The sequence below is a fragment of the Hipposideros armiger genome, unplaced genomic scaffold (assembly GCF_001890085.2).
Source record: "Hipposideros armiger isolate ML-2016 unplaced genomic scaffold, ASM189008v1 scaffold_967, whole genome shotgun sequence".
NCBI lineage: Eukaryota > Metazoa > Chordata > Mammalia > Chiroptera > Hipposideridae > Hipposideros > Hipposideros armiger.
In genome coordinates, this window is record NW_017732317.1 from 282,919 (window position 1) to 308,713 (window position 25,795).

Consider the following 25,795-nt stretch of genomic DNA (forward strand, 5'->3'; position numbering starts at 1 on the left):
GGTACTGTCTGTGGTTTCAGGCATTCAGTGGGGGTCTGGCAGCATTAGGCCATGCTGAGGGACTACTGTAAATTCTTTAAAAATATATGTAAATCATTTTTAAATTTGTACCATGTGTTTCCAGTGACTTACATTATGCCTTTGGATATGCATTCCCATGGGGAAAAGGTCAGCCTAATAACCCCCAGCAGAGCCACACGCAGACCTGGTGACCTCTGGCAAAGGGCCTGGCCCAACCAGGAGACAAGGGAGCAGTAGCACTGTCTGCAGTGGCTCAATTTTAAAATAAGAATGTGCTCTTGTATTACTTTGTGATTTTGATACACATTCACCCAGTAATTGTGTGTGTGTGGGGGGGAACCTTATAAAATCTAATTTTCAGCATGGTTTAATGGTTAAAGGACATGCCTGGAGTTAAACCCTAGTTTCTTCATCTATGCACCAACTTCAGGAAACCTTTCAGAGACAGTTTCTTTGTAAAAAAAGAAAAAAGAGGTGGCCAGTTACAGGGATGGCAGGTCTGTTCATTTGGATTAACCGTTCACTGAGGATGACTGGAAAAGTTAGATGAATTGTACAGAACATCTGCTTAAAGGTATTTGGGAATTCTGAAGACTAGAGAGTTACCAGTCTGGGGTCCAGAGGAGAATGGAGACTCAGGAGGTGAACCTAGTACTGGTCTGTTTCCGTGGGCATTTTCTGTTCCTATAGGCAGAGAGGCTGAGTGTTGAGGCTTCAGCGGCTCACCAGCTAGAGAAAAAGGGGCCTCGAGCCCTAGGCTGGGAGGCTGGCCTTGCTGGAGTACTGTGCTGGAGAAGGAAGGGCTACCCAGAACTAGGCCAGGCAGAGAGAGGAGCTACTCAGTGCATGGTGCCTTTATGAAGGCACCCTCAGAATGCCATGTGTGCAGGTGGAAGCACACAGGTTCTTTTTACAGGAAGGTAATACCATTCTGGACACCACATTACCTGCACAAGCAATTTTGTCAACACAATATTCGGCACATAATAAAAAATGACTAGGCAGAGAGTCCTGGCTCTGGGTAAGATGGTGCATGCATACCCCATCACCCCTTTTCTCCACTGAACCTAACTATACACTGGGGCCAATTGATACAGGGCACAGGTCTTTGAGGACTTGGGAAATTAGTAGAAGGAGGATGGGGAAGCATACCAGAATTCCAAGTACCACCAAGTTGGTGGTGAGCACGTGTTTTCCCTCTGGTGTCTCCTGGCCTTAGCTCACGGCAGCATAAAGACTGGGAGTGCACGCTAGGTGCAGACAGAGAAGTGCCAGGAGATACCCTGTAGTTTCAGCTTGCAGAGCAGGGAAGGGAACTACTTGTTTGTTTTTTCTTTTGGGTTTTTGTTTGTTTAAATTTTTATGTCCCTTTATTTTTGAGGGAGGAAGGGAACTCTTAAAGCTCAGAGAGAAGGGGGCAGATTCCTTCTTTTTCATTTTTTCCCCCTTCTCTTGTGCCCCAGCCCACACAGTTCTGAGGGGCAGCGGGAGCCAAAACTAGGAGATGGGGTGGGGCTCAAAAAGTTCAGAACCAAAACCCATTACCTTTTTTCTTTCTCTGTCCTCCTGCCCTGTTTCTCGCATTGGCCCTGCTTCTCACATTGTGGAAGTGGATGGTTTCTTCAGAGGTTCTGTAAGGGGAGTCCCAGGGAACCTGGAAGTACCAGCAAAATCACAGAAAGGGAGGAGTAAGGGAAGCAACCTTGTAAAGTTGTTTTTGAATTCCTAGGCTCACCGCAGCCTGTGCATGCATGGATCCGATCCTAATTAGCATATAGAAAACTTGGAGAACTAATAGATAGACTCCCATCCAGGTTCCAAATCAACCCTCAGTGGTACACATGTGTTTCAGATGAGATTAATACTGTAAAGACGTAGATAACTGAACTGACAGTGTAGCCACAGCTCATAGAAAGTGGACTGCAACTTGCAGTTTGAACTTAACCAGGTCGATTGCCTACTAAAGCAAAAATATCAACGTTCACCATAAGATTTAAACAGACTTAGAATCTCATAATATTATTCAAAATCCAGTCTAATTCAATCCAGCCAATGCAATCCAAAATTGCCCCTCAAATTAGCAACCATAAAAATGTCAATTTGCATGGAATAAGACAGCCAACACATGATAATGACAAGATAACATAGATGTTGGAATGATCTGGCAAAGGCTTTATAAAGCAACCACTATAAAAATGCCTGAACAAGGAATCAGAAACATTCTTGAAACAAATGTTAAAATAGAAAATATTGACAAAAAATAGAAGATGCAAAGAAGAGACATGAAAAGTTTAAAACTGGAAACCAAAATACCTGAAACTATCCAGTCAGAACCTAGAAAGATACAAAAAAAAAGAACAGAGCCTGTGGAACAAGAACAAAACTCTAGCATTTGTGTCATTAGAGTCCCAGAAGTACAGGAGAAAATATTCAGTGCTGAAAAAATATTGAAGAAATAATGCTGAAAACTTCCCAAGTTTGGTGAAAGACATAAACCTACACATTCAAGAAGTTGAGTGAATTTCAATAGGATAAAGCCAAAGAAATCTATACCTGGACACATTGTAAACTTCTGAAAACTAAACACAAAGAAAAAATTGTGAAAGCAGCCAGAGAAAATTATTCATTACCTGGAGGTGATTGGTCATTCAAAGGACTGCAGATATCTCACCAGAAACCATGGATTCCGGGAGGACGTGGTACAGCATTTTGTTGTTGTTGTTTCTCCCTGGTATAGCATTTTTAAAGTGGTGAAAGAAAAGAACTGTCAACCAGAATTCTGTATTTAGAGAAAATATTCTTTAGGAATGAAACTGAAATAAAGCCATTCTTAGATTTAAAAAATAAAACAAAAACCTAAGAGAGTTTATAGCCAGTACACATACTCTAAAAGAATTGCTAAATATCTTTAGGCAGAGGGAAATGATACCAGAAGGAAACTTGAAATATCAGGGCTGAAGGAAGAGGATCAGAAATAATAAATACCTGAGTGACTATAACAGACTATTCTCCTCTTGAGTTCTTTAAAACATGTTTGACAATTTAAATAAATTATAATGTCTGCTGGTGGGGTTTTTAATTTGTATAAATGTAATATATAACAACAATCATAGGAAGGGGTAAAGGGACCTATATGTTGGTACTATTATTACTACATTCCAATTAAAGTGGTAAGATACTGATTTTAAGTATCTGTGAAAAGTTAAGTATGTATTTTGTGATTCCTAGGGCATCCGCTAAAAGAATTGCACAAAGAAATACAGTGAAAATCATAATGGATAAACTGAGATAGAATATGGAAAAAATACAATACTCCAAAAAGAAAGAAAACTCAGGATTAAAAAAAGGGGAGGGGAAAAAATCACAGTTCTAAATATAAACATACCAATAACTGAATTAAATGTAAGTGGTCTTAACAAATCATATAAAAGACTGAAAATGTGAAAGTGGATTTAAAAAAAACAAACAAAAAACTCGACCTAAGTATTTGCTGTCTACAAGAAACTTCAAATACAATGATATAAGTAGGTTGAGAAAAAGGATGATAAAAGATATACCATGCAAATACTAATCAAAAGACTGCTGCAGTAGTATTTAATATCAGACAAATTACACTTTAGAGCAAAGAAAATTACCATGAATAAAAGAAACATTATGTATTCATAAAAGGATCAAGTAATCAAGATGATATAACAGTCCTAAATGTGTATGCATCTAGCAGTACACTTCAAAACTCTGACTCATTTCTTTTGAAAGGAGAAATAGACAAATCCATAATTATATTTGGAGACTTCAACACTCTTCTCTCAGTAATAGATAAAACTTGTAGACAGAAAAATCAACAAGTATTTACAAGATCTGAACATAATTATCAAATTGACATTTATGGAACACTCCACCCAACAACAACATATTCTTTTCAAGTGTATATGGACCAATTGCCATATTCTGAGTTGTACAACAAAACTTAAATTTAAAAGCGTTGAAATTATACCAAATATGTTCTTTTCATATCATGTAATAAACTAGAAATCAATAACAAATGTAACAGAAAAATTTTAAACACTTTTTTAAAATACTTTTAAATAACATTTCTAAGCCTATAAATCAAAGAAAAAGTCTCAAGAAAAATTAGAAAACATTTTGAAATGAACAAGAATGAAAATACAACATAATAAGATGTGTGGGATGCAGCTAAAGCACCATTTAGAGGGAAGTTTATAACACTAAACGGTTAAATGAAGAAAAAGGTCTTAAATCAATAACTGAAGCTTTCATCTTAAGAAACCAAAAAAAAAAAAAAAAAGAAACGAAAAGAAAAAGAACAAAACCCAAAGCAAGCAAGGAAGCATAAGGAAGGAAATAAGGATGAACAGAAACCAATGAAATCTGAAAAAGAGCAATAGGAAAAGCAGTGAAATAAAAACTGATTAGGAAAAAAAATAAAATGATAAGCCTTTTGTAAGACTGACAAAGAAAAAGACACAAAATACCAATATCTGGAATAAAAGAGGAGATAATCACTACAGACCCTCCATAAAAGGATAATAATGAATACTATGAACAAACCTACACACATAAATTTTACAACTTTGATGAAAGAGACTAATTCCATGAAAACCAAAAACTACTCAAACTCATCCAAAATGGAATAGATAACTTGAATTCTCCTATACCTGTTAACGAGATTGAATTTCCAGTGAAAAATTTCCCCCAAAAGAGTTTTCCAGGCCCAAATGGTTTTACTGGTGAATTCTATCAAACCTTTTAAAATAGCAAATAACACCAAAGCTACACAATTTCTTCCAGAAAATAGAAGAGAAAGGAACACTTCTCATGTTATTTTATGAGGCCAGCATTGCCCTGATATCAAAAACAGACAAAGACAATATCAAAAAAAGAGAATGATTGACTAAAATCTCTCATGGCCATAAAGGGGAAAAAAATTCTCAAAATATTAGCAAGTCAAATCGAGCAATTTATAAGAAGAGCAATACATTATGACAAAATGGAGTGTATCCAGGGAAGGCAATATTAAAAAATCAATTCACCATATTAATATTAATGGGAACTTCCCTTCCTTACAAAGGGAAAGATACATACTCATACATGATCATATCAGTTTATATAGAAAAAGTATTTGACAAAATACAAAATCCATTCATGACAAAAATTCTCAGCAAACTAGGAACACCAGGGAACTTCTTCAACCTGATAAAGGACATCTGCAGAAAACTGACGGCTGACATCATATTTAGTGCTGAAAAGCCAAATGTGTTCTTCCTGAGATTGGAAGATGTCCATTCTCTCCATTTCTATTCAACATTGAACTATTGGGTTGTTGGAAAAGTCATGATGCATTTTTGCAACGAAAAACATAGAAAAAATGCACCATGACTTTTCCGACAACCCAATAGAAATCTTAGCCAAATTCCACATGGACAAAGAACAGAAATGAAAGGCATAAGGATTGAAAAGGAAGAAGTAAAACTCTCTATTTACAGAAATATAATTTCATATGGAGAGGATCATAAGGATTCTAAACAACAAACAACTCCTAAAACCATAAGTGAATTTAGTAAGATCACAGGTTACATAGTCACAAGGGCTGGCCGAGTGGCTCAGTTGGTTAAGAGCTTGCTCAAGAGTGTGAGCTCTGAGCAACAGTGGTTCGAGTCCCGGCCCGAGTTGAGCTGCTGCTGAGCTGCCAACAGGTGGCAGGATGGCTCAGCTAAAAAACAAAAACAAAAACAAAAAAACAGGTTACATAGTCACTATATAAAAATAACTCTTATGTTTCTATATGCTGACAGTGAACAATTAATTGATCAGTAAAATTTTGAAAGAATACCATTTACAGCAGCTCAAAAAAAAGAGATACTAAAGCAGTTTTGAAAAAGGAGAATCAAATTGGAGGAACCACACTACCCAATATTAAGACTTATTATAATGTTACAGTGATCCAGACAATGTAGTATTGGCAAAGGATTGGCACATAGATCAGCGGAACAGAATAGAGAGCCCAGAAATAGACCCATACAAATATGGCCATTTGATTTTTGACAGAGGTGCAAAAGTAATTCAATGGAGAAAGGATAGTCTTCAATAAATGGTATTGAAGCATTTGGTTACCCATATGCCATGATTGAACCTTGACCTATGCCTAGCATCTTATACAAAAATTAATTGAAAATGCATCATATATCCAAATGTAAAACTATATGCCTTTTAGAGTAAAACATTTGGAGAATAATATTTTTAACCTGTGCTAGGGCGTTATTAAACCTGACACCAAAAGCATGATCCATAAAAAAAAAGGATAAATCAGATATTGTTAAAATAAAAACCTTTTGCTCTGAACACCACTGTTAAGAGAAAGAAAAGACAAACTGCAGAGGGAGAAAATAATTGTAAATCACATATTCAACATAATATTTGTTCCTGAAATAAAGAAATCTAAAAACTCAACAGTAAAAAAACAAATGGCACAATTAAAGGGACAATGGTCTTTAATAGTCTTCACCAAAGAGGATATAAGGATGGCAGTTAAGCATATCAAACAATATTCAGTGTCATTGACTACCAGGGAAATGCAAATTAAAGACACAGTGAAGGATCACTGTACACCTGTTAGAATGGCTCAACTAACAGCACCAAGTCTTGGTATGGATGTGGAACAGCTAGATCTCACAAATTGCTGATGGGGATTCAAAATGATACAACTATTCTGGAAAACATTACACCATTTTAAAAATAGAAATAGATATAAGACAATAAATTCACTCCTCGATATTTATCCTAGAGAAATGAAAACTCATGTTCCCTGAAACACCTATATATGAATGATTATAACAGTTCTGTTCACACGTGCCTAATTGCCCAAACTGGAAACAACCCAGTTTGTTTCCTACAGTGGGTGAATGGACAAACTGTGGCATTTTGAAAAAGAGACAAACTATTGATACATGCAATAACATGAGTACCTCAAAGGCATGGAGAGGTGAAAGAAACCAGTCTCAAAAGACTACATACTGTACCATCCCATTTATAATGACATTCTCAAAAAAACTGTAGTGCTAGAGAACAGAGTCAGTGTTTGCCAGGAGTTAAGAGTAGGAGGAGAGTGTGACTATAACAAGATAGCACAAGGAAGTATTTTGGGGGTGATGGAATTGTTCTGTATCTTGATTGTGGATATGGATATATAGGTGTTCTATTTAACTGTGTGTGATCATTTAAAAAGTGAAGAAAAGTTTACATATGTTGAAAAAAAATAACCTGGCAGATAATGAAGCAAAATATGAAAGAAAAGCAGCAGCAGCAACAACAAAAAATTAAAGAGATTCTTAGACTTCTACTTTAGGCCAAATGGAACATAGGCCTTTTCTTTACTAGATTTATTCTCCCTCAGAAAACAACTAAAAAAGCAGGCAGATCTATGAAGCAATGTTTTTCAAGGCTTTGAACATAAGACGATAAAGGACATTGATCCCTGTAACACTGAGAATACAATGATTATCTCAGCTGACTGCCCAGAGAAAGATTGCAGCCACAGAGCAGGGAGGGGGGGAAGGACTTAGGCAGAGCTCACCAGACTCCCTGTGGTCAGAAGATCACCTGAGAGTCTGGGGAGATCCAGTGGCAAGAGTTTATAAAGGGTAGAGCTCTGGAGAGGAGAAAGTAGCACAAACAAGTCTGGAGGCTGACAGAGGATTCCTCTTGATTATCTTTCAGAGTACTGCACGTGAGGAAACTAGCTAATGCCACAAAATGAACCATCTCAAAGAGCTGGAGGGAATGGGACTGGAACTCGTATGTCCTATGAATGTTTGTCCCAGCAGCCAGCTGGAAAGCCTTATAATTTAAACGGCATTGGGTAGAGTACTGAGAAGGGCCTTCCCTCAGTGGTGAATAATTAGTCCTAGACTAAATGTTCTTTTTGTCCCGCCTAAAAAATCTTAAGAGCGAGATCTGAAAAGATCAAGCCATCGTAGAGCAGCTTAACTGCATCCCACAACAAAGAATGTTTATCAGAATACATATTCATTCGGTGCACAAGAAGGTAAATTTTACATTGTCTGATAGCCACTCAAAATTATTGGGAAGGACAATATAAGAAAAATTCACATTCTAGCCAATCTATAGCTAACACATTTATTAGAATTAGCAGACAAGCACGTTAAGATAGTTAAGACTATTGTATTTCATATGTTCAAAAAGCTATAGAAAAGGAATGTACTTCACCATATTGATAAACTAGAAAACAAAGAAAAACCTAAGGAAAGGCAGTTGACAAAGTTCAACAAATATCAACATCCTCAGCAAACCCAGAATAGAAGAGAACTCTGTCAACTTAATCAAGAGACTACAAAATCCTACAGCTAACATCATACTCAATGGTGAAAGACTGACATCTTTCTCCCCAAGATCATTAATGAGACAAGGATGTCACTCTTACAGCTTCTGTTCATCATTGCACTGGAGATTGTAGGCAGCACAGTAAGTCAAGAAAAGGGCATAAAAGGCATCCAGGTTGGAAACAAAGAACTGAAGTTGTCTTTATTCATAGATAACATGATTGTGTAGAAAATCCAATGGAATTTCCAAAAAAACTGCTAGAACCAGTAACTGAGCTAGGTTGTAGGATACATGATCAATATACAAAAATCTGTTTTATTTTTTATGTATTAGCAACAATCAGAAATAGAAATGTGATGATCTTAGTGAGGCTGCAGTTGTAGCCGCTACTGTCCAAGCTTTGCTGTGCCGCCCACAGATGACAAGAAGAAAGATGCTGGAAAGTCGGCCAAGAAAGACAAAGACCCAGTGAACAAGTTTGGAGGCAAGGTCAGAAAGAAGAAGTGGTCCAAGGCAAAGTTCAGGACAACCTCAACAACCTAGTCTTGTTTGACAAAGCGACATATGAAAAACTCTGTAAGGAAGTTCCCACCTATAAGCTTATAACTCCAGCTGTTGTCTCTGAGAGACTGAAGGTCCATAGTTCCTTGGCCAGGGCAGCCCTTCCTTAGTAAAGGACTTATTAAATTAGTTTCAAAGCACAGAGCTCAAATAATTGGCACCAGAAACACCGAGGGTAGGGATGCCCCAGCTGCTGGTGAAGATGCATGAACCAATGTACATTTGTACATCCCACCAAGTGTACATTTTGAAAAATAAAACTTTATTAAATTAAAAAATTTTGAAATTTAAAGTAGCTATTCTTTGTAATATATGAACTATTTAGGGTTAAACCTGATAAGATATCTGTAAGACCTGTACAGTGAAAACTACAAAACAATGCAGATGGAAACTAATTAGACGTAAGCAAGTACTTTGACTATGGATCAGAAGACACAGTATTGTTACAGTGTTAATTCTCCCTTGGTGGATGGAAAGATTCTTTGCAGCTGCCACCAGAATCCCAGAAGTCTTTGTAGCAGTTGAAAAACAGACTCTGAATTTCATGTGAAAATACAAAGGACATTGGAATTTTGAAATAGAACTAAATTCCAACACCAGCACTCTCTGATTTCAAGAACTATAGGGTTGTTGGAAAAGGCATGACACATTTTTGCAACAGATGGCGCTAGTTCATTTTTGGAAGTACTAGAGTCATTCACATCTATGTTATTGCTATGTCATTTGACAGCTGACAGTTCTAGCTTCATTCTAAAAAAAAAATTGAGCGATTTGGTGGAGTTTTGGAGATTTTACAAGTTGAAGATGGAAGACCAAACTGCATTTTTGCCATATTTTACTGTTTTACTTCCATAAAGGGAAGAACGCACGTCAAGCTTGTAAAAAGTTGCATCAAGTTTACGATGACAATGCTCTACAAGAACGTCATTGACAACGATGGTTCACGAAATTCTGTGATGGCGATTTTGATCTCAATGATGTTCCTCGGTCAGGGAGGCCCACCGAGGTTGATGACAAAATAAAGGAACTGATCGAGTCAAACCCAAGTTACACGACACAAGTGATCGCAGAAACATTGAACATCCATCATTCAAGCATTCATGACCACCTAAAGAAGCTTGGATAGGTAAACAAGCTTGATATTTGGGTTCCTCATGAACTCAAAGAAGTTCCTTTGACGGCACATATACACATCGTAGTATGCTCATTAAACATGAGGAAAATGATCCTTTTTTGAAGTGACTGATAACTGGTGATGAGAAGTGGATTATTTACAACAACGTGGTGCACAAACGGTTTTGGTCCTGACGTGATGATTCGCCTCAAATGACATTGAAAGCAGACATTCATCGGAGGAAGGTTATGCTCTCAGTGTGGTGGGATTTTAAAGGTGTCGTGTTTTTCGAGCTCCTACCAAGGAACCAAACAATCAATTTGAATGTATACTGTCAGCAATTGGACAGTTTGAACGAATCCATCATCCAGAAATGTCCAGAGCTCGTTAATCATAAATGAGTTGTGTTCCATCGTGACAACGCGAGACCACACACAAGTTTGATCACCTGTCAAAAATTATTGGAGCTTGGATGGGATGTGTTGCCATACCCACCATACTCGCCTCACCTTGCGCCATCAGGCTTCCACTTGTTTCGCTCTCTTCAAAACTCCTTGCATGGTATAATGTTCAATTCACATGAGGCTGTATATCAGCATCTTGTTCAGTTTTTCGCAAATAAAGACAGGTCCTTCTATGAACGAGGAATTATGAAGCTCACTGAAAGATGGCAAAAGGTTATCAAACAAAACGGGCAATATATCATTGATTGATCTTAGTTCTTTATATAAATAAATGACCTTTGAAAAACAGAAAAAATACATCATGACTTTCCCGACAATCCTATATTATAAAACTATAGTAATCAAGACAGTGTGGTATTGGTGTAAATATAGGCAAATAGATCCATGAAGTACAAATAGAGTCCAGAAATAGACCCATACACATAGATACACTTAATTTTGTTTTTATAAACATGCGAAGAACATTCAGTGAAGACAATCCTTTCGACTCTTGAAACAGTTGACCATCCACATGTAAATAATGAATGCCAATCCATATACTTAACACTGTGTGCAAAAATCAATTCAAAATGGAATGTATACCTAAATGTAAAACTGAAAACTATGAAACTTATAGCACAAAACGTAGGAAAAAAATTGTGGAGCCTTCAGTTAGACAGAGATTTTTCTCGCATATAGCACCAAAATATGATCTGCAAAAGAAAAAAAAATCGGTAAATTGAATTTCATCAAATTTAAAATGTCTCCTTTTTGAGAAACACCAGGTGAATGAAAAGACAAGCTGGAAGACTAGGAGAAAATGGTTTGCAAACCATATATGTAGTGAAAGATTTGTGTCCAGATAATATAAGGAACTCTCAAAATGCAATGAGAAGAAAATAAGCAAGCTAGTGAAAGATGTGTACAGATGCTTCATCTAAGATATGTGGATGCCAAATAGGTACATGAAAAGATTATTATTCAGCAGGGAAATGCAAATTCAAACCACAACAGGATTCATTCACACACCTGTTAAAATAGCTCCAATGTAAAAGACCAAGTGCTGGTGAGGAGGTGGAGGAATTGGAAGTCTTACACACTGTAGAAGATGGTACAATGACTTGGAAAAACAGGTGGTAATTTCTTTTAAAAAATAAACATAACTACCAAAGGATTCCGCCATTCCACTCCTAGGTATGTATCCAAGAAAAATGTAAGCAGATATCCATACAAAGACCTAACATAGGATGTTTATAATAGCAGCTTTATTTACAATAGCCTTAAGGTGGAAAAAACCCAGGTATCCAGCAGCAAGTGAGCATTGCAGTTTATCCACACAGTATAACACAACTCTGCAATAAGGAGAATGAACTGATATCCTTACTGCATGGTGATTCTTAAAATAATTATTCTGGGCTAAAGAAGCCAGACAAAAAAGAAGGCATACTATATGACCATGTTTATATAAAAGACTAGAAAATGCAGATTAATCTATAGGGACAGAAAACAGATCAGTAGTTGTCTGGGGTATGGCAGGAAAGGGAGGGAGGGATAAATTGCAAGGTTCGTAAAGAAACGTGACTGATGAATATGCTCATTATATTGATTGTGGTGAAGGTTTTGCCTACGTATCTGTATCAAAACTTATAAAACTGTAAAAAATTTATAAATATGTACAATTTATTCCATGTCAGTTATACTTCAATACAGTGGTTAAAACCAAACAGCAATAGCAGAAAGCAGACTCTCAGGGAAACCAAATAGTGGCATTACCAGATAACTGTATCTGCTTACTGTGTTTTAAAAAAAAAATTTACTAGAGTGAAATTTTTGGAGAAGAATTGGAAACTATACTCCCCTCCCCCCAGAAAAAGAAAGAAAAACAAAACATAAATGGAAATTCTGGAACTGAAAGATACAGTAGTTAAGATTAAACCTCACTGGATGGTTTGTACACTGCTGGAGAGAGAATTGCAAACAAAAAGGTAATTCAAAGGAAAATAAAGTAAAATAATGATATTGGAAATGATGGAAAATACAAAAGGGGAGCTAAGAAATAAGGGGTTATCTTGAGATGGTCAAACATATGATATAATTGTGGTTCCAGAAAGTAGAAGAAAGATAAAATCAAGTTTTAGGAAATAATGCAGAGAATTGAAAGACATTAAGCCACCAACCAATTCAAGTCCTCCAAACTCAGAGAGAGAAAAACGATACTTAAATATATATATATATATATATATTATAGTTAAAGTACTGACAACCAAAGACAGAAGAATTTAAAGGACTCTAGAAGAAAAAGACGGTATATTTAACGGAGCAAGAATGACTTGGACAGCTCCTGTCTCGGTAGATGAAATGTTTGCCAGCAGACCAAGGAATGCTGTTTTCCTCCAATGCTAAAGAAAATAAGTGCCAACCTTGAATCTCTGCCCACTGATTGGATCCTATATAAACGATGAAATGAAGACTAAGAGGTTCATTACCTGCACATCTCAACTGAAGAAATACTAGATGGGATTTTTTAGACAAAAGAACAATGACCCCAAATGGAAGTTCAGAAATGCAGGAGGGAATAAATGTAATGGAATCATAAATACATGGGTAGGTCTAAAGGAATGCTGATTGTATAAAGACAATGTATTCTGAGATTGGAAATGTGTTTGTTATGTTAAAATATAAGGGCATATTTATCAAGAGGAGGCAATTGTACTCACAGGGATCCCGGGTTCTTGCATTGTTGGGGGAGAGAGCCAAAATCAAAAAAGGATATTGAAGTCTCCAGAATACTGCTGTGAGAATTGTAAAATAGCAGATAGCTTCCACACTGATAGTGCAAGGGTGGAATGGGGAAGAATTTTTAAAAACGAAAGGCAAGAAAAGCAACACCAAGCATGATAAACACAAAGAAAATTGTTAGTAAGATGGTACTTTAATCCAAGTAGATCGGTAATTAAATGTAAATGAACTAAATAAAAGGTTGTCAAATGTACGAAAAAATAGAACAAACCAATAACAAAGTAAGACATAAGAATATGAAAGGTTTAAAGGAAAGAAAGCTAGTGTAGATCTTTTTATATCAGACAAAGTAGACTTTAAGGTAAAACAATGGTGAAAGATTCAGCTTTTCTGGAAGATAGAATCATTCTATATTTGTGTGTCTTTAATGACAGCCTCAAAATATATAAAGCAAAAATTAACTAAATGAAGAAACAAAGAAATCTATAATCATAATGGGAGTTCTCAACAATAGAATTAGCAGTTTTGTTCTACAGTAGAACACCTAATAGCTGACGAGTACATATTTTGTTTTCAAGCCTATGCAGAATATTTTAAAATTAGCCATATACAAGACACACAGCCATTCTCAACAAATTCGAAAGGATCAAAATCATTCAATGCTTGTTCTCTTACTATAGTTGGAAGTAAGCTAGAATTTGAAAATAAGATACCTGAAAAGTTTCCATATGTTTGATAGTTAAGAAATGCATTATAAGGCCAGCCAAGTTGCTCAGTTGGTTAAGAGCTCACTTGGGAGCACCAGCTCTGAGCAGCAGGGCAGAGGTTCGGATCCCACATTGAGGGCCAGTGACACTGCACCCTCTACAGCTACGATGGTGAACAACAGCTTGACCTGGAGATGAGCTTTTGTGAGTCGCCGGTGATGGCGTAGGCTAAAAAAGAAATGCATTATACTATCCCATGAAGCAAAGAAGAAATTATAATGGAAATTAAGAAAACATTCTCAATGATAATGATATGGAAATCATGCAAATGAAAATATTACATATCAAAATTTGTGGGATGCAGCTAAAGCTATATTTTGCAGAAATTTGCAGCCTTAAATGTATATATTAGAAAGGAGAAAAGGCTAAATATCAATAACCAAAGTATATTCATTGTAAAATGTTAGAAAAAGAAAAGAAAATTGAACAACTAAAAAAGGGAGGAAATAAAACATAAGAGCATGAATTAATGAAATGTAAAACAAACATACAATAGACTATAAACAAAGCTTGAAGTTGGTTCTTTGAGATGACTAATAAAATTGGTAAGCCCCTGGTGAGACTACAGAAAAAAGAGAAGGCACAATCAATATCAGGGATGAAAAAGAGAGAAATATGACTTACCACACTTACCTAAGAAGAAACAGGAAATTTGAAAAATGCTATAAACAAAAAACTGAATCAGGAATTAAAAACCTCATGCTTACTCAACCTTACTCTCAAGGTTGCTAGAACAGCTCAGCATATAGCCTTCCAGGTTCAAGTGCAGGCAGCAAAGGGAATTATCTCGTTTCAGAGGTTGCAGAAGTTTTGGGCCTGATTCCACTGTGCAAAACTAGGAGTCGTATCTGTCTCTACAATAATTACCTGTCCAAGTGGCTGCAGTACACAGACTGACTTGTGTCCAAGTTACATGCACATTCCTGGAGTTAAAAGTAGGGACAGCTGTTCTCTAAAGGAAATTCAGAGTGGAATAAGGGATTGATGCTGCTTAGTCAAAACTGACAGATGTTCACAGTAGTAAAAAAGATGGTCTCACCCAAATGTTGAAAAAAAGAGAAAGAACAAATGGAGTTTATCCTAGTGGAGAACTCTGCCCAGATTTAAAAGACAGAAGGAGGAAAGAAATCCCTGAGAAGATAATGGGGAGGAATGATATCAGCAAGATGGCAGAATAGGAGATACCAGCCTTCATCCCCTCATAAAAACAACAATTAGACATCTGTCTATAAATGGAAACAGCCTGGGAAGGATCGAGAGTTCAATTAGGAACCTGTGGGAACACAGTGGAGCAACAATGGAGAATAACTGCACAAAGGATTGCTACGGAGATGGCGTTTGCTGAGACATCAGGAGACAGCTAGGAACAAAGAAGGGTGGCTCGCTACATCAGTCACGTGGCAGGTGCCATCATGGTTCCCAGTGGTCTGCTCTGTGGAGGACCCATCATCCTGTGCTGCTGAGGACCTCCACAGCCCCCATAGCAGCCTTGGGTTCCCCACAGGTTTCACAGCATTGGCCACACAGTGTTAGTGGGCATGGACACTAGTGGCTGGCTTTGCAGAAGACATTGGCAGCTTTTGCATTGAGGTAAGCAACAGCGTTGCTGCCATGGACCCCCCCAGGGAGAGAGATGCTATTGCACCCTCCCCCTGAAGGAGTTGCTGCTGTTGCATAGCCCTGGGACCAGGACTGCCAGTGGCCTCCCCCAATCCTGCACATCCCCGGACTCCAGAACTGTGGCTGCTTTGGGTGCATCTGTGCTCCAGACCCCGTCTCCATGGCAGCTCCACATTCACACATCTAAGGCACTAGAGCCACTGTGGCTGTGGGCTAACTAGTGCCCCAGAATCTGGAGTCATCATCACTCTGAGCACCTGTGCACCAGACCTCTGCTGTATCTCTGCACCATGGGTACCTACACGTCAGATACCAATGCTACCACTACCCATGAGAACTGAACTTTGGGTCAAGAGGGATCCCTTTAACCACAACATCCCCATGGTAGAAAAAGAGATCAGGAGGTGCCCAGCAGCCTTCACCACTGAAGACCCCAACAGCCCTTATAAGCCACTGCAGCCATGTGCATTTGAGAACCCCTACCATCTTTGCTCATGATGACTCTAGCTGATAGGGCTGCACTGAGATTACACTGCTGGGCCTGCCCTGTTGCTGGAACCACCACACTCCACCCAGCCAGTGTCCCTGCACGCTATCACAGGTGTAGGTCTTTACCTACCAAAACCAGTCTGTAACATCTGGTAGAGATCACTCTTCCATCAAATGCACAGCTATCAACACAAAGCTACAAGAAACACTAAAAAGCAAGGCAACATGACACCACCAAATGAGCAATAATTTTCTAGTAAGTGACTAAAGAATTGAAGAACTTTGAACTGAATAATTCAAAATAATTTCTTTAAGGAAGGTTGGTGAGTTTCAAAAGAACACATGTAGACAACTATACAAAGTCAGGAAAAACAATATATGAACAAAATGAGAAGTTCAACAGAGAAATAGAAATAATAAGAAGAACCAAACAAATTCTGGAGCCGAAGATACAATGAAAGAAAGAAAACAAATGCAGTAGAGAGTATCAACAGCCAACTTTATCAAACAAAAGAAAGAATCTGTGGACTTGAAGACATCATTGGAAATTATCCTGTCATAGGAGAAAAAAAGAAAGAAGAATGAAAAAAATGTGAAGAAAGCCTATGTGAATTATGGGGCACCATGAAGCAACTAATATTTGCATTATGGGAGTCCCAGAAGGAGAAGAGAAAGAGAGAGAAAGGGCAGGAATCTTATTTAAGAAATTCCCCAATCGAGAAAAAAATATGCACATCTAGGTACATGAATCTCATAGGTCCCCATACATATTTAACCCAAAGCAGACTTCCTCAAAATACATTATAATAAAACTATCAAAAACAGAATTTTGAAAGCAGCAGGAAAACGAAACAAAACAAGAACAAAAAACCCAACTCATTTAGCAGATTTCTAAGTAGAAACCTTTCAGGCCAGGAGAGAATGGAAACAATATAACCAAAGCACTGAAAGGAAAAAAAACACTAACATTCAAGAATACTTTAACAGGCAAAGCTGTCTTCCAGAAATGAAGGAGGAAGGAAAACTTTTTCAGGCAAACAAAAGCTTGAGGGAGTTCTTCATTGCTATACCTACCTTACAAGATAGGCTAACGGTAGTTCTTCAAACTGAAATGAAAGGACACGTATTAGTAACATGAAAACACATGAAAGTATAAAACTCACTGGTAAAAGTAAGTATGTAGTCATTCAGAATAATATAATGGTTGTGTGTAAATCACTTAACTCTAGTGTGAAGGTTAAAGTATTAAAAATAACTGCACAATACTTTTTAATGGCTACACAATATAAAAAGATATAAATTGTGACAGCAAAGCCATTAAATGTGTGTGTGGGGGGGGGCAGGGAGAAAAAGTGTATAGAGTTTCTGTGATTGAGGTTAACTTAAAATAGACTGTTACAACTATATTAATATATAATATAATGTCTATTATATTATATATAATATAATTATATATTATATTATATAATATATAATATAATATATATTATAATAAATAATATATAATTATATTATATTAAATAATATAATTAAATAATTATATTATTTAACATAATTATCTAATATAGTAAGTAATATCAATTAATATAATTAATTAATATAATTAATTATAAAATTAATTAATACAATCAATTTTATTAATAATAAAAATAAAATTAAATTTATTTAAATTTAAATAAAATAAAATTTATTTAAAAGAAATTTTAAATAAATTTATTTATTTAAAAGAAATAAATTTAATAAATATTTCTTTTTATTTATTAAAAGAAATAAAAGGCATTCAAATCAGAAAGGAAGAGTAAAATTTTCTCTGTTTGCAGATGACATAATCTTATATATAGAAAACCTAAAGACTCCAGTAAAACCTGTTAGAACTAATAAATGAACTCAATGAAGTTGCAGGATACAAAATCAACATGCAAAATCAGTTGTATTTCCATACACTGACAACAAACTATCTCAAAGATAAGAAAACAATCTCATTTACAATAGCATCAAAAACAATAACATACTTAGGAATAAATTTCACCAGGGAGATGAAGACCTGTCACTGAAAACTATGAGACATTAATGAAAAAAATTAAAGTAAATGGAAAGATAGCCTGTGTTTTTGGATTGGAAGAATTAATGTAGTTAAAATGACCATACTACCCAAAGCCATCTACAGATTCAGTGCAATCCCTATTAGAATTCCAATGGCATTTTTCACAGAAATAGGAAAAACAATCCTAAAATTCATATGGAATCACAAAAGACTCCATATAACCAAAGCAATCTTGAGAAAGAACAAAGCAGAAGCATCTCATTGCCTAATTTCAAATGACGTTACAAAGCTATAGTAATCAAAACAGTATGGTACTGGCATAAAAACAGACACATAGATCAACCGAACAGAATAGAGAGCCCAGAAATATGATCAATGATCCATAAGACCTATATGGATCAATATGACCCATGCACATATGATTAATTAGTCTACGACAAGGGTGCAAGTACACACAATGGGGAAAAGGTAGTCTCTCTTCAATAAATGCTTCTGTGAAAACTGGATATCCACATGCAAAAAAAAAAGAAAGTGGACCCATATCTCACACTACTCAGAAAAATCAACTGAAAATGGATAAAAATGTAAACATAAGACCTGATACCATAAAACTTCTGGAAGAAAACAGGGGAAAAGCTCCTTGACATTGGTCTTGGCAATGATTTTTTTTGGATCTGACACCAAAAGCACAAGTAACAAAAGCAAAAATTATAAGTGGGACTACATAAAACTAAAAAGCTTCTGCATAGCAAAACAAATTGAAAAGGCATGTTATGGAATGGGAGAAAATATTTGCAAGTCATGTATCTGATAAGAGGCTAGTATCTAAAATATGTTAGGAAATTACACAACTCAATAGCAAGAAAACAACAAATCATTCAATTAAAAAATGGGCAGAGGACATGAAGAGACATTTCTCCAAAGAAGACATACAACTTGCCAGCAGATACCTGGAAAGCTGCTCAAACTCACTAATTATCAGGGAAAGGCATTTCAAAACTACGATGAATTACCACCTCTCACTTGTGAGGTTGGCTATTTTAAAAAAGACAATAGATAACAAATGTTGGTAAGGATGTGGAGAAAAGGGAACCCTGTACACTGTTGGTGGGAATGTAAACTGGTAAAGCCAGTTTATGGAAAATAAACTGGAAAATAGTATGGAGCTTCCTCAAAAAATTAAAAATACAACTACTATATGATCCAGCAATTCTGCTTCCAGGCATATACCCAAAGGAAATGAAATCACTATCTCGAAGAGATAGCTGTACTTACATGTTCATTGCAGCATTATTCCCATAGCCAAAACATGGAAACAATTTAAGTGTCAACACTTGAGTGGATAAAGAAAATGTGGTAAATACATACAATAGAATATTATTCAGCCTTAAAAAGCAAATCCTGCTATTTGTGACAACATGGATGAACAATGAAGGTCATTATGCTAAGTAAAGTAAGCCAAAGACAAACAAACACTGTATGATCTCGATTATATTGGGTGTTCGGAAAAGTCATGACATATTTTGTCTTTGTTTTTCAAAGGTCATTTATTTATATAAAGAACAAAGATTAATCGATATATTGCCTGTTTTGTTCGATAACCTTTTGCCATCTTTCAGTGAGCTTCATAATTCCTCGTTCATAGAAGGACCTGTCTTTATTTGCGGAAAACTGAACAAGGTGCTGATTTACAGCCTCATGTGAATTGAACATTATACCACACAAGGAGTTTTGAAGAGAGTGAAATAAGTGGAAGTCTGATGGCGCAAGGTCAGGCGAGTATGGTGAATGTGGCAACACATCCCATCCAAACTCCAGTTATTTTTGACGGGTGATCAAACTTGTGTGTGGTCTCGCGTTGTCGTAATGAAAGACAACTCATTTACGATTAACAAGCTCTGGACGTTTCTGGATGATGGATTCATTCAAACTGTCCAATTGCCGACAGTACACGTTCGAATTGGTAGGTGCTCGAAAAACACCACCTTTAAAATCCCACTACACTGAGAGCATAACCTTCCTCTGATGAATGTCTGCTTTCGATGTTGTTTGAGGCGAATCGTCACGTTGGGACCAAGACTGTTAGCACACCACATTGTTGTAAACAGTCCACTTCTCATTACCAGTTATCAGTCGCTTCAAAAAAGAATCGTTTTCCTCACGTTTAATGAGCATATTGCAGATGTTTATACGTGCCGTCAAATGAACTTCTTTGAGTTCATGCGGAACCCAAATATCAAGCTTGCGTACGTATCCCAGCTTCTTCAGGTGGTCGTGAATGCTTGAATGATGGATGTTCAATGTTTCTGCAATCATTCATGTCGTGTAACATGGGTTTGACTCAATCAATGCCTTTATTTTGTTGTCATCAACCTCGGTGGGCCTCCCTGACAAAGGAACGTCATTGAGATCAAAACCACCAGCACGGAATTTCGTGAACCGTCATTGGCACTGAAGTTCTTGTAGAGCATTGTCACTGTCAACTTGATGCAACTTTTCACAAGCTTGACGCGCGTTCTTCCCTTTATGGAAGTGAAACAGTAAAATATGGCAAAAATGCACAGTTTGGTCTTCCATCTTCAACTTGTAGAATCTCCAAAACTCGACCAAATTGCTCAATTTTTTTTAAAAATGAAGCTGAAACTGTCAGCTGTCAAATGACATAGCAATAACATAGATGTGAATGACTCTAGTATTTCCAAAAATGAACTAGTGCCATCTGTTGCAAACATGTGTCATGACTTTTCCAAAGACTCAATATATGGAATAAAAAAAAAAAAGTTGAACTCCTAGAAACCAGAGTGGAATGGTGGTTGCCAGAGGCACAGATTAAAGAAGCATTTGACCATCTTGCTAGATGGAGGAAAGCATTTGACAAAGGGTATCTATTTTAAAAACAGTAGTAAAGTATATACATAAAATATATACATACATATATATATATATATATGTATGTATATATTTAAAGATTTTATTGGGGAATTGGGGAAGGGGAACAGCCAAGTTGTTGTCCTTTAATCTTAGTTGTGGAGGGTGCAGCTACCTCAGCTCTAAGTCCCATTGGCATCTGGCTGCCTGTCGGTAGCTTGCAGCCACTCAGCTCAAGGTGCCGTGTTCAATCATAGTTGCAGGTGGATGTAGCCCACCATCCCATGCAGGAGTTGAACCGGAAACCTTGTTGTTAGGAGCATGTGCTCTCACTAGCTGAGCCATCCTGCCACCTGTTGGCAGCTCAGTGGCAGCTCAGCTGGGTCGCAGCTAACTGGCCCATGTGGGAATCGAACTGCGACTCTGTTGCTCAGAGCTCGCGCTCTTAACCAACTAAGCCACTCGGCTGGCCCAGCAAATAATTGGTGATACACTGAATGCTTTCTCTTTGACATGGAGAACAATATAAGGGATGCCCATTATCACTACTTGTTTTCAGCACCCTACTGGAGGCCCTAGATAGTACAGCATGGGGGTAAGACATAAAGAAGGAAGGGAAGAAGAGAAACAGGGAGGGAGGGAGGGAGGGGAAGAGGAGAAAGGGAGAGAAATAAAATAAAAAGAAAAGCAATAGGATTGAATAAGCCGGGCCCTGCCTCACACAGTGAAATCTGAATTTGTGTGGTTGGCACTCACCATCCTCTTTTGTGCCTTCCAGGTGATCCAGTTTGTAGCCAAGTTTAAGAGATAGTGCCTTGTCCACTTTTGTAAATATTTAAGGAGGTGTTGTGCACCAGCTTTATTTTTCATTTGAAGAAAATGCCATTCGTTTCCAAACAAGGTTTTCCGAAGCAAATTTTTGCTTGTTTGAGTTGGTACCAACTTAAGGAATGCTTCCTGCTATTATCTGTTCCAATATTAACCACTCTTTCAGCAGAAGTGAATACATAATTTATGCCATGTAGTAGATCCTCAGAGCTGGATGATTCTGACTTTTCAATGTAATTCCATATTGGTACTACATAAAAGGGGTTCTTCTTTTTAGCATTACTATTTCTTATTAAAAATTTGGACAGAACAAGAGAACTGTCTTATTCTAAGAAGCCCTTGATATACAATTTATTGTATAGGGCCAAATTATAATTCTTTCCAAGGAATATGTTTGTTAAAACTGTCCCCATTTTAAAGTTGATGCATCAGAGAAAAGGAGTGAGGACCAGTGTACGGGGTGCCGCCCGCTCGGAGGGGACCAGTGTATGGCGTGCCGCCCACTCACAGAGGGCATCTTTTTGGCCAGCACAGTGCCAGGTAAAAACAGTAGGCAGCACAGAAGCATTTTTCCTATTCCTTCTAGATCCAGCGCCCTGTAAAGACCAGCTGTCCTCGAAAGAAAAACCTGACCTCCTAGCCGATTCACAGCTTCTGACCCAAGCAGGCTCCGGGGATGCCCCTGGGGGTGCACCAGCCTCTTTGGTGCCAACCTCCCCTCCCGTGACTGCTGTGCCCCAGGACATGGCTGCACCAGCTGTCAGCCCCAAGCCAGAGCCAGCAATGGGGGCTGCTGTGCAGGCAGGGGGCCCAGGGACCTCTCAGGGTGAAGCCAGCGAGCGTGAGACCCCCCAGCCGCTGGCAGAGACTCATGATGCCCAGCTTGCTGCAAGGCCCCCGGGTGCAGTCCTCGGGCCTTGCGCCTCCCCTCCAGAGGCCCTGCACCACCCCACAGGTCTGGGAGAGCCTGCCTCCAGGGAGGCCAGCGCCCAGTGCACCTTGCCAACTCCAGCCCCTGTGCTTAGTGCCCCCAGCGGGACCCTGCAGCCTGCTCAGGGCCAACCCCTAACTCCACACCCTAATGCGGTGGGGGTCCTGAACCTGGCTACCCCCCAGCTTCCCAGCCCCCCACTGGGGCCCACCATCCCCCCTCAGCCACTCTCAGCCTTGGAGTCAGATGGGGAAGGGCCGCCTCCCAGGGTGGGCTTCGTAGACAGTACCATCAAGAGCCTGGATGAGAAGCTGCGCACGCTGCTGTACCAGGAGCATGTGCCCACCTCCTCGGCCTCAGCTGGGACCCCTGTGGAGGTCGGCGACCGAGACTTCACCCTGGAGCCCCCGAGAGGGGACCAGCCTTACACAGAGGCCTCAGGGGGGGACCCGGCCCTGCTGCCCCAGCCTGAGGTGAGTACTGGCCTCGCCCCAAGGTGCCATCCTGGGGCAGGGGTCTAGATGGGTTGGGGCCAACTGTAGCCTGGTGGGTAAACATTCTAGCCATACAGAGCTCCCTCGTCCAGCCCGACCATCCTGCTCTCAGACCCACCTCTTCACTCCCGCTGCCCAGCATGTTCTGCAACAAGTGGCCCGTTTGGGGATGCATATGCAGGGTCAGGACCCAGCTGGGGTGGCCTTGTGTGTGTGGAGCGCCTGGGACTCGGGTCTGCTCTGAGCAGCCTGGGAGGGAGGAGCCCAGGCTTCGGACGGGTGGAAAGGGTTTGCAGTCTAGCTGCAGAGATGTCAGCTAGTGATGCCCCCGGCTCTTTGGTTTTTCTTCCTCCAGTTGGACAAGTCAGAAATGGTCCCTGGGCCCAGGGCCATGTTGGAGCAGGCCACATCCTCACCAGTGACAGGTAAGGAGCCCCTGGTCACAAGCCCTGCCCCCAGCATGCACGATGCCACCAGCCTTTCTTACTCTGGAGCACTCTACATCTCCACCCTTCACCACGCAGCATCTTGGGTGGGAACCAGACATGGCAGAGCCTGTCATGGTGCTTTTGTGTGTGTTCACACCCAAAGAAGAGAAAGTCCTTTCTGTGGAAATGGATGACAGCCCTACCCCCTCCGCCCCAATGGAAACTCTATTGGCCCATCACCTATCCACTGCAGCACGGCCATCAGCTTTCTTTTGCCGAGTGTGGGTCTCAGCTCAGGCTAGTCAGTCTCCCACATATCAGCTCCTTCTGCTCTGTTGTTCATTCTTCACAGCAGTTCTGGGAAAGCAGGCCAGATATATGCTGTGTCCCCATTCTGTAGATGGGGAAACCGAGACAGCCTCAGACGACATGGACACTGGAACAGTGGGGTTAAGAATTGGTTTTATTGATCTGCTCCTTTTAGGACCTCATGAGACCCTTTTATCACGGAGAGAAGGGTGACGCCATCAGGTATTAGAGATGGCAGGTGAGACAGAGTGACGCCATCAGGTGATAGAGATGGCAAGTGAGACAGGTGACATCAGGTGATAGAGATGACAGGTGAGGCAGATGACACCATCAAGTGTATAGAGGGCTTGGCTGTGCCTGAGGGTCCGGAGCAGGTGCCTGCAGGGACCTGAGTGGTATTGGACTGAGGCCTCTCCCTTCCCCAGGTTCTAGGGCATCTTCTGTGAAGTGAGGGGCCTAGGACAGCTTCTCACTGGGCTCCCTTTCCCTCTTGCCCACTGCCCTCCCACTGTGATTCAGCTGGCCTTGAGCCATTCCTGCCTTTGTGCTTGGCACCAGTCTCAGTAATGATTTTGGTGTTCCTACAGCAGTACCATCTTTCAGCAATACACTGGACTCTGATGGAGGTTGGGTGGCCTCAGGTTCCCCGGCAGCACCCAGCGGCCCCCAGGTAGGTAGTTTTCTGTGGTGAGATGAGGAGACACTTGGCCAATTGGTGGGGTTTGCTCTCTGCTTGTGTTTGCATGGAATCTTCTCCTTTCCTCTGTTTCCCAAGGATTCCCCCGCTTCTGCCATCTCTACACGTCTGGAGCCTACAGACCAGAGTGGCGGGTCCCCTGGGGAAACCTCAGCCGAGCCCATGCAGCACTGCCCAGGGATGTTGACCAAGGGCAGTCAGGCCAGCCACCCCCAGATGCACGGTGCTCTGGCCTCAGGGTCCCCTCCGAAGCAGCCAGGGCAGCAGGATGGCAACTCACCAGCCAAAACTGTGGGCCGGTTCTCAGTAGTCAGCACACAGGACGAGTGGACCCTGGCCTCACCTCACAGCTTGCGGTACTCTGCCCCACCCGACGTGTACCTGGAAGAGGGGCCCCGCAGCCCTGATGTGAAGCTGGCCCTGCGGCGGGCGCAGACAGCGTCCTCCATCGAGGTTGGCCCTGGCGAGCCCGTTTCCAGTGACTCTGGGGACGAGTGCCCTCGTAGGAGGCCCCCTGTGCAGAAGCATGGCTCCCTGCCTGGGAGTGGTAGCAGCGTGGCCAGTGACTTTGTGAAGAAAGCCACCGCCTTCCTACACAGGTCCTCGAGGGCTGGCTCCCCGGGCCCGGAGACACCCAGCAGGACAGGTGTGAAGGTCCCCACTATCAGTGTGACCTCCTTCCACTCCCAGTCATCCTACATTAGCAGTGACAATGACTCAGAGATTGAGGACGCTGACATCAGGAGGGAGCTGCAGAGTCTTCGGGAGAAGTAGGTCCTGTGGGATGGGCAGCTGGTTGGTGTGGGGTCCAGGCCATGGTGTCAGGGTGCAGTGGGCAGCTGAGGTCTAGTTTCCAGCATGTGCACCTGGAGCTTGGGATAGGTGACAGGGTAGAGGCGATGTCACTACTGCCCGTTGGCCTGGTCCCTGGTCTTGGAGCCATGCCTCCGTGCTGCTTGTGCTGTCCCCTCCTATGATCCTCAACAGGACAGGCCTGGTTTTGCTCAGACCCAGGACTTCCTTACATTTATTCCCTCCACCTGCAAGTGTTACATGCCCCCTCTGTGGTCAGGGTCCCTGAAAT

General features: G+C 40.0%; 1 protein-coding gene and 1 pseudogene across 17 annotated transcripts in view; both read left to right on the top strand.

The window, feature by feature from the left end:
* Window positions 1–25,795, top strand: part of WNK2 (WNK lysine deficient protein kinase 2) — a 119,454-nt gene that overhangs the window by 62,161 nt on the left and 31,498 nt on the right. For all 17 annotated transcript variants that reach the window (XM_019630959.1, XM_019630961.1, XM_019630963.1 and 14 more), the window contains 4 exons: window positions 22,439–23,256; window positions 23,633–23,702; window positions 24,602–24,684; window positions 24,790–25,481. In XM_019630959.1, the coding sequence (XP_019486504.1) occupies window positions 22,439–23,256; window positions 23,633–23,702; window positions 24,602–24,684; window positions 24,790–25,481 (1,663 nt within the window). The remainder of the gene's footprint in view (window positions 1–22,438; window positions 23,257–23,632; window positions 23,703–24,601; window positions 24,685–24,789; window positions 25,482–25,795) is intronic.
* Window positions 8,749–9,167, top strand: LOC109375549 (40S ribosomal protein S25 pseudogene; annotated as a pseudogene).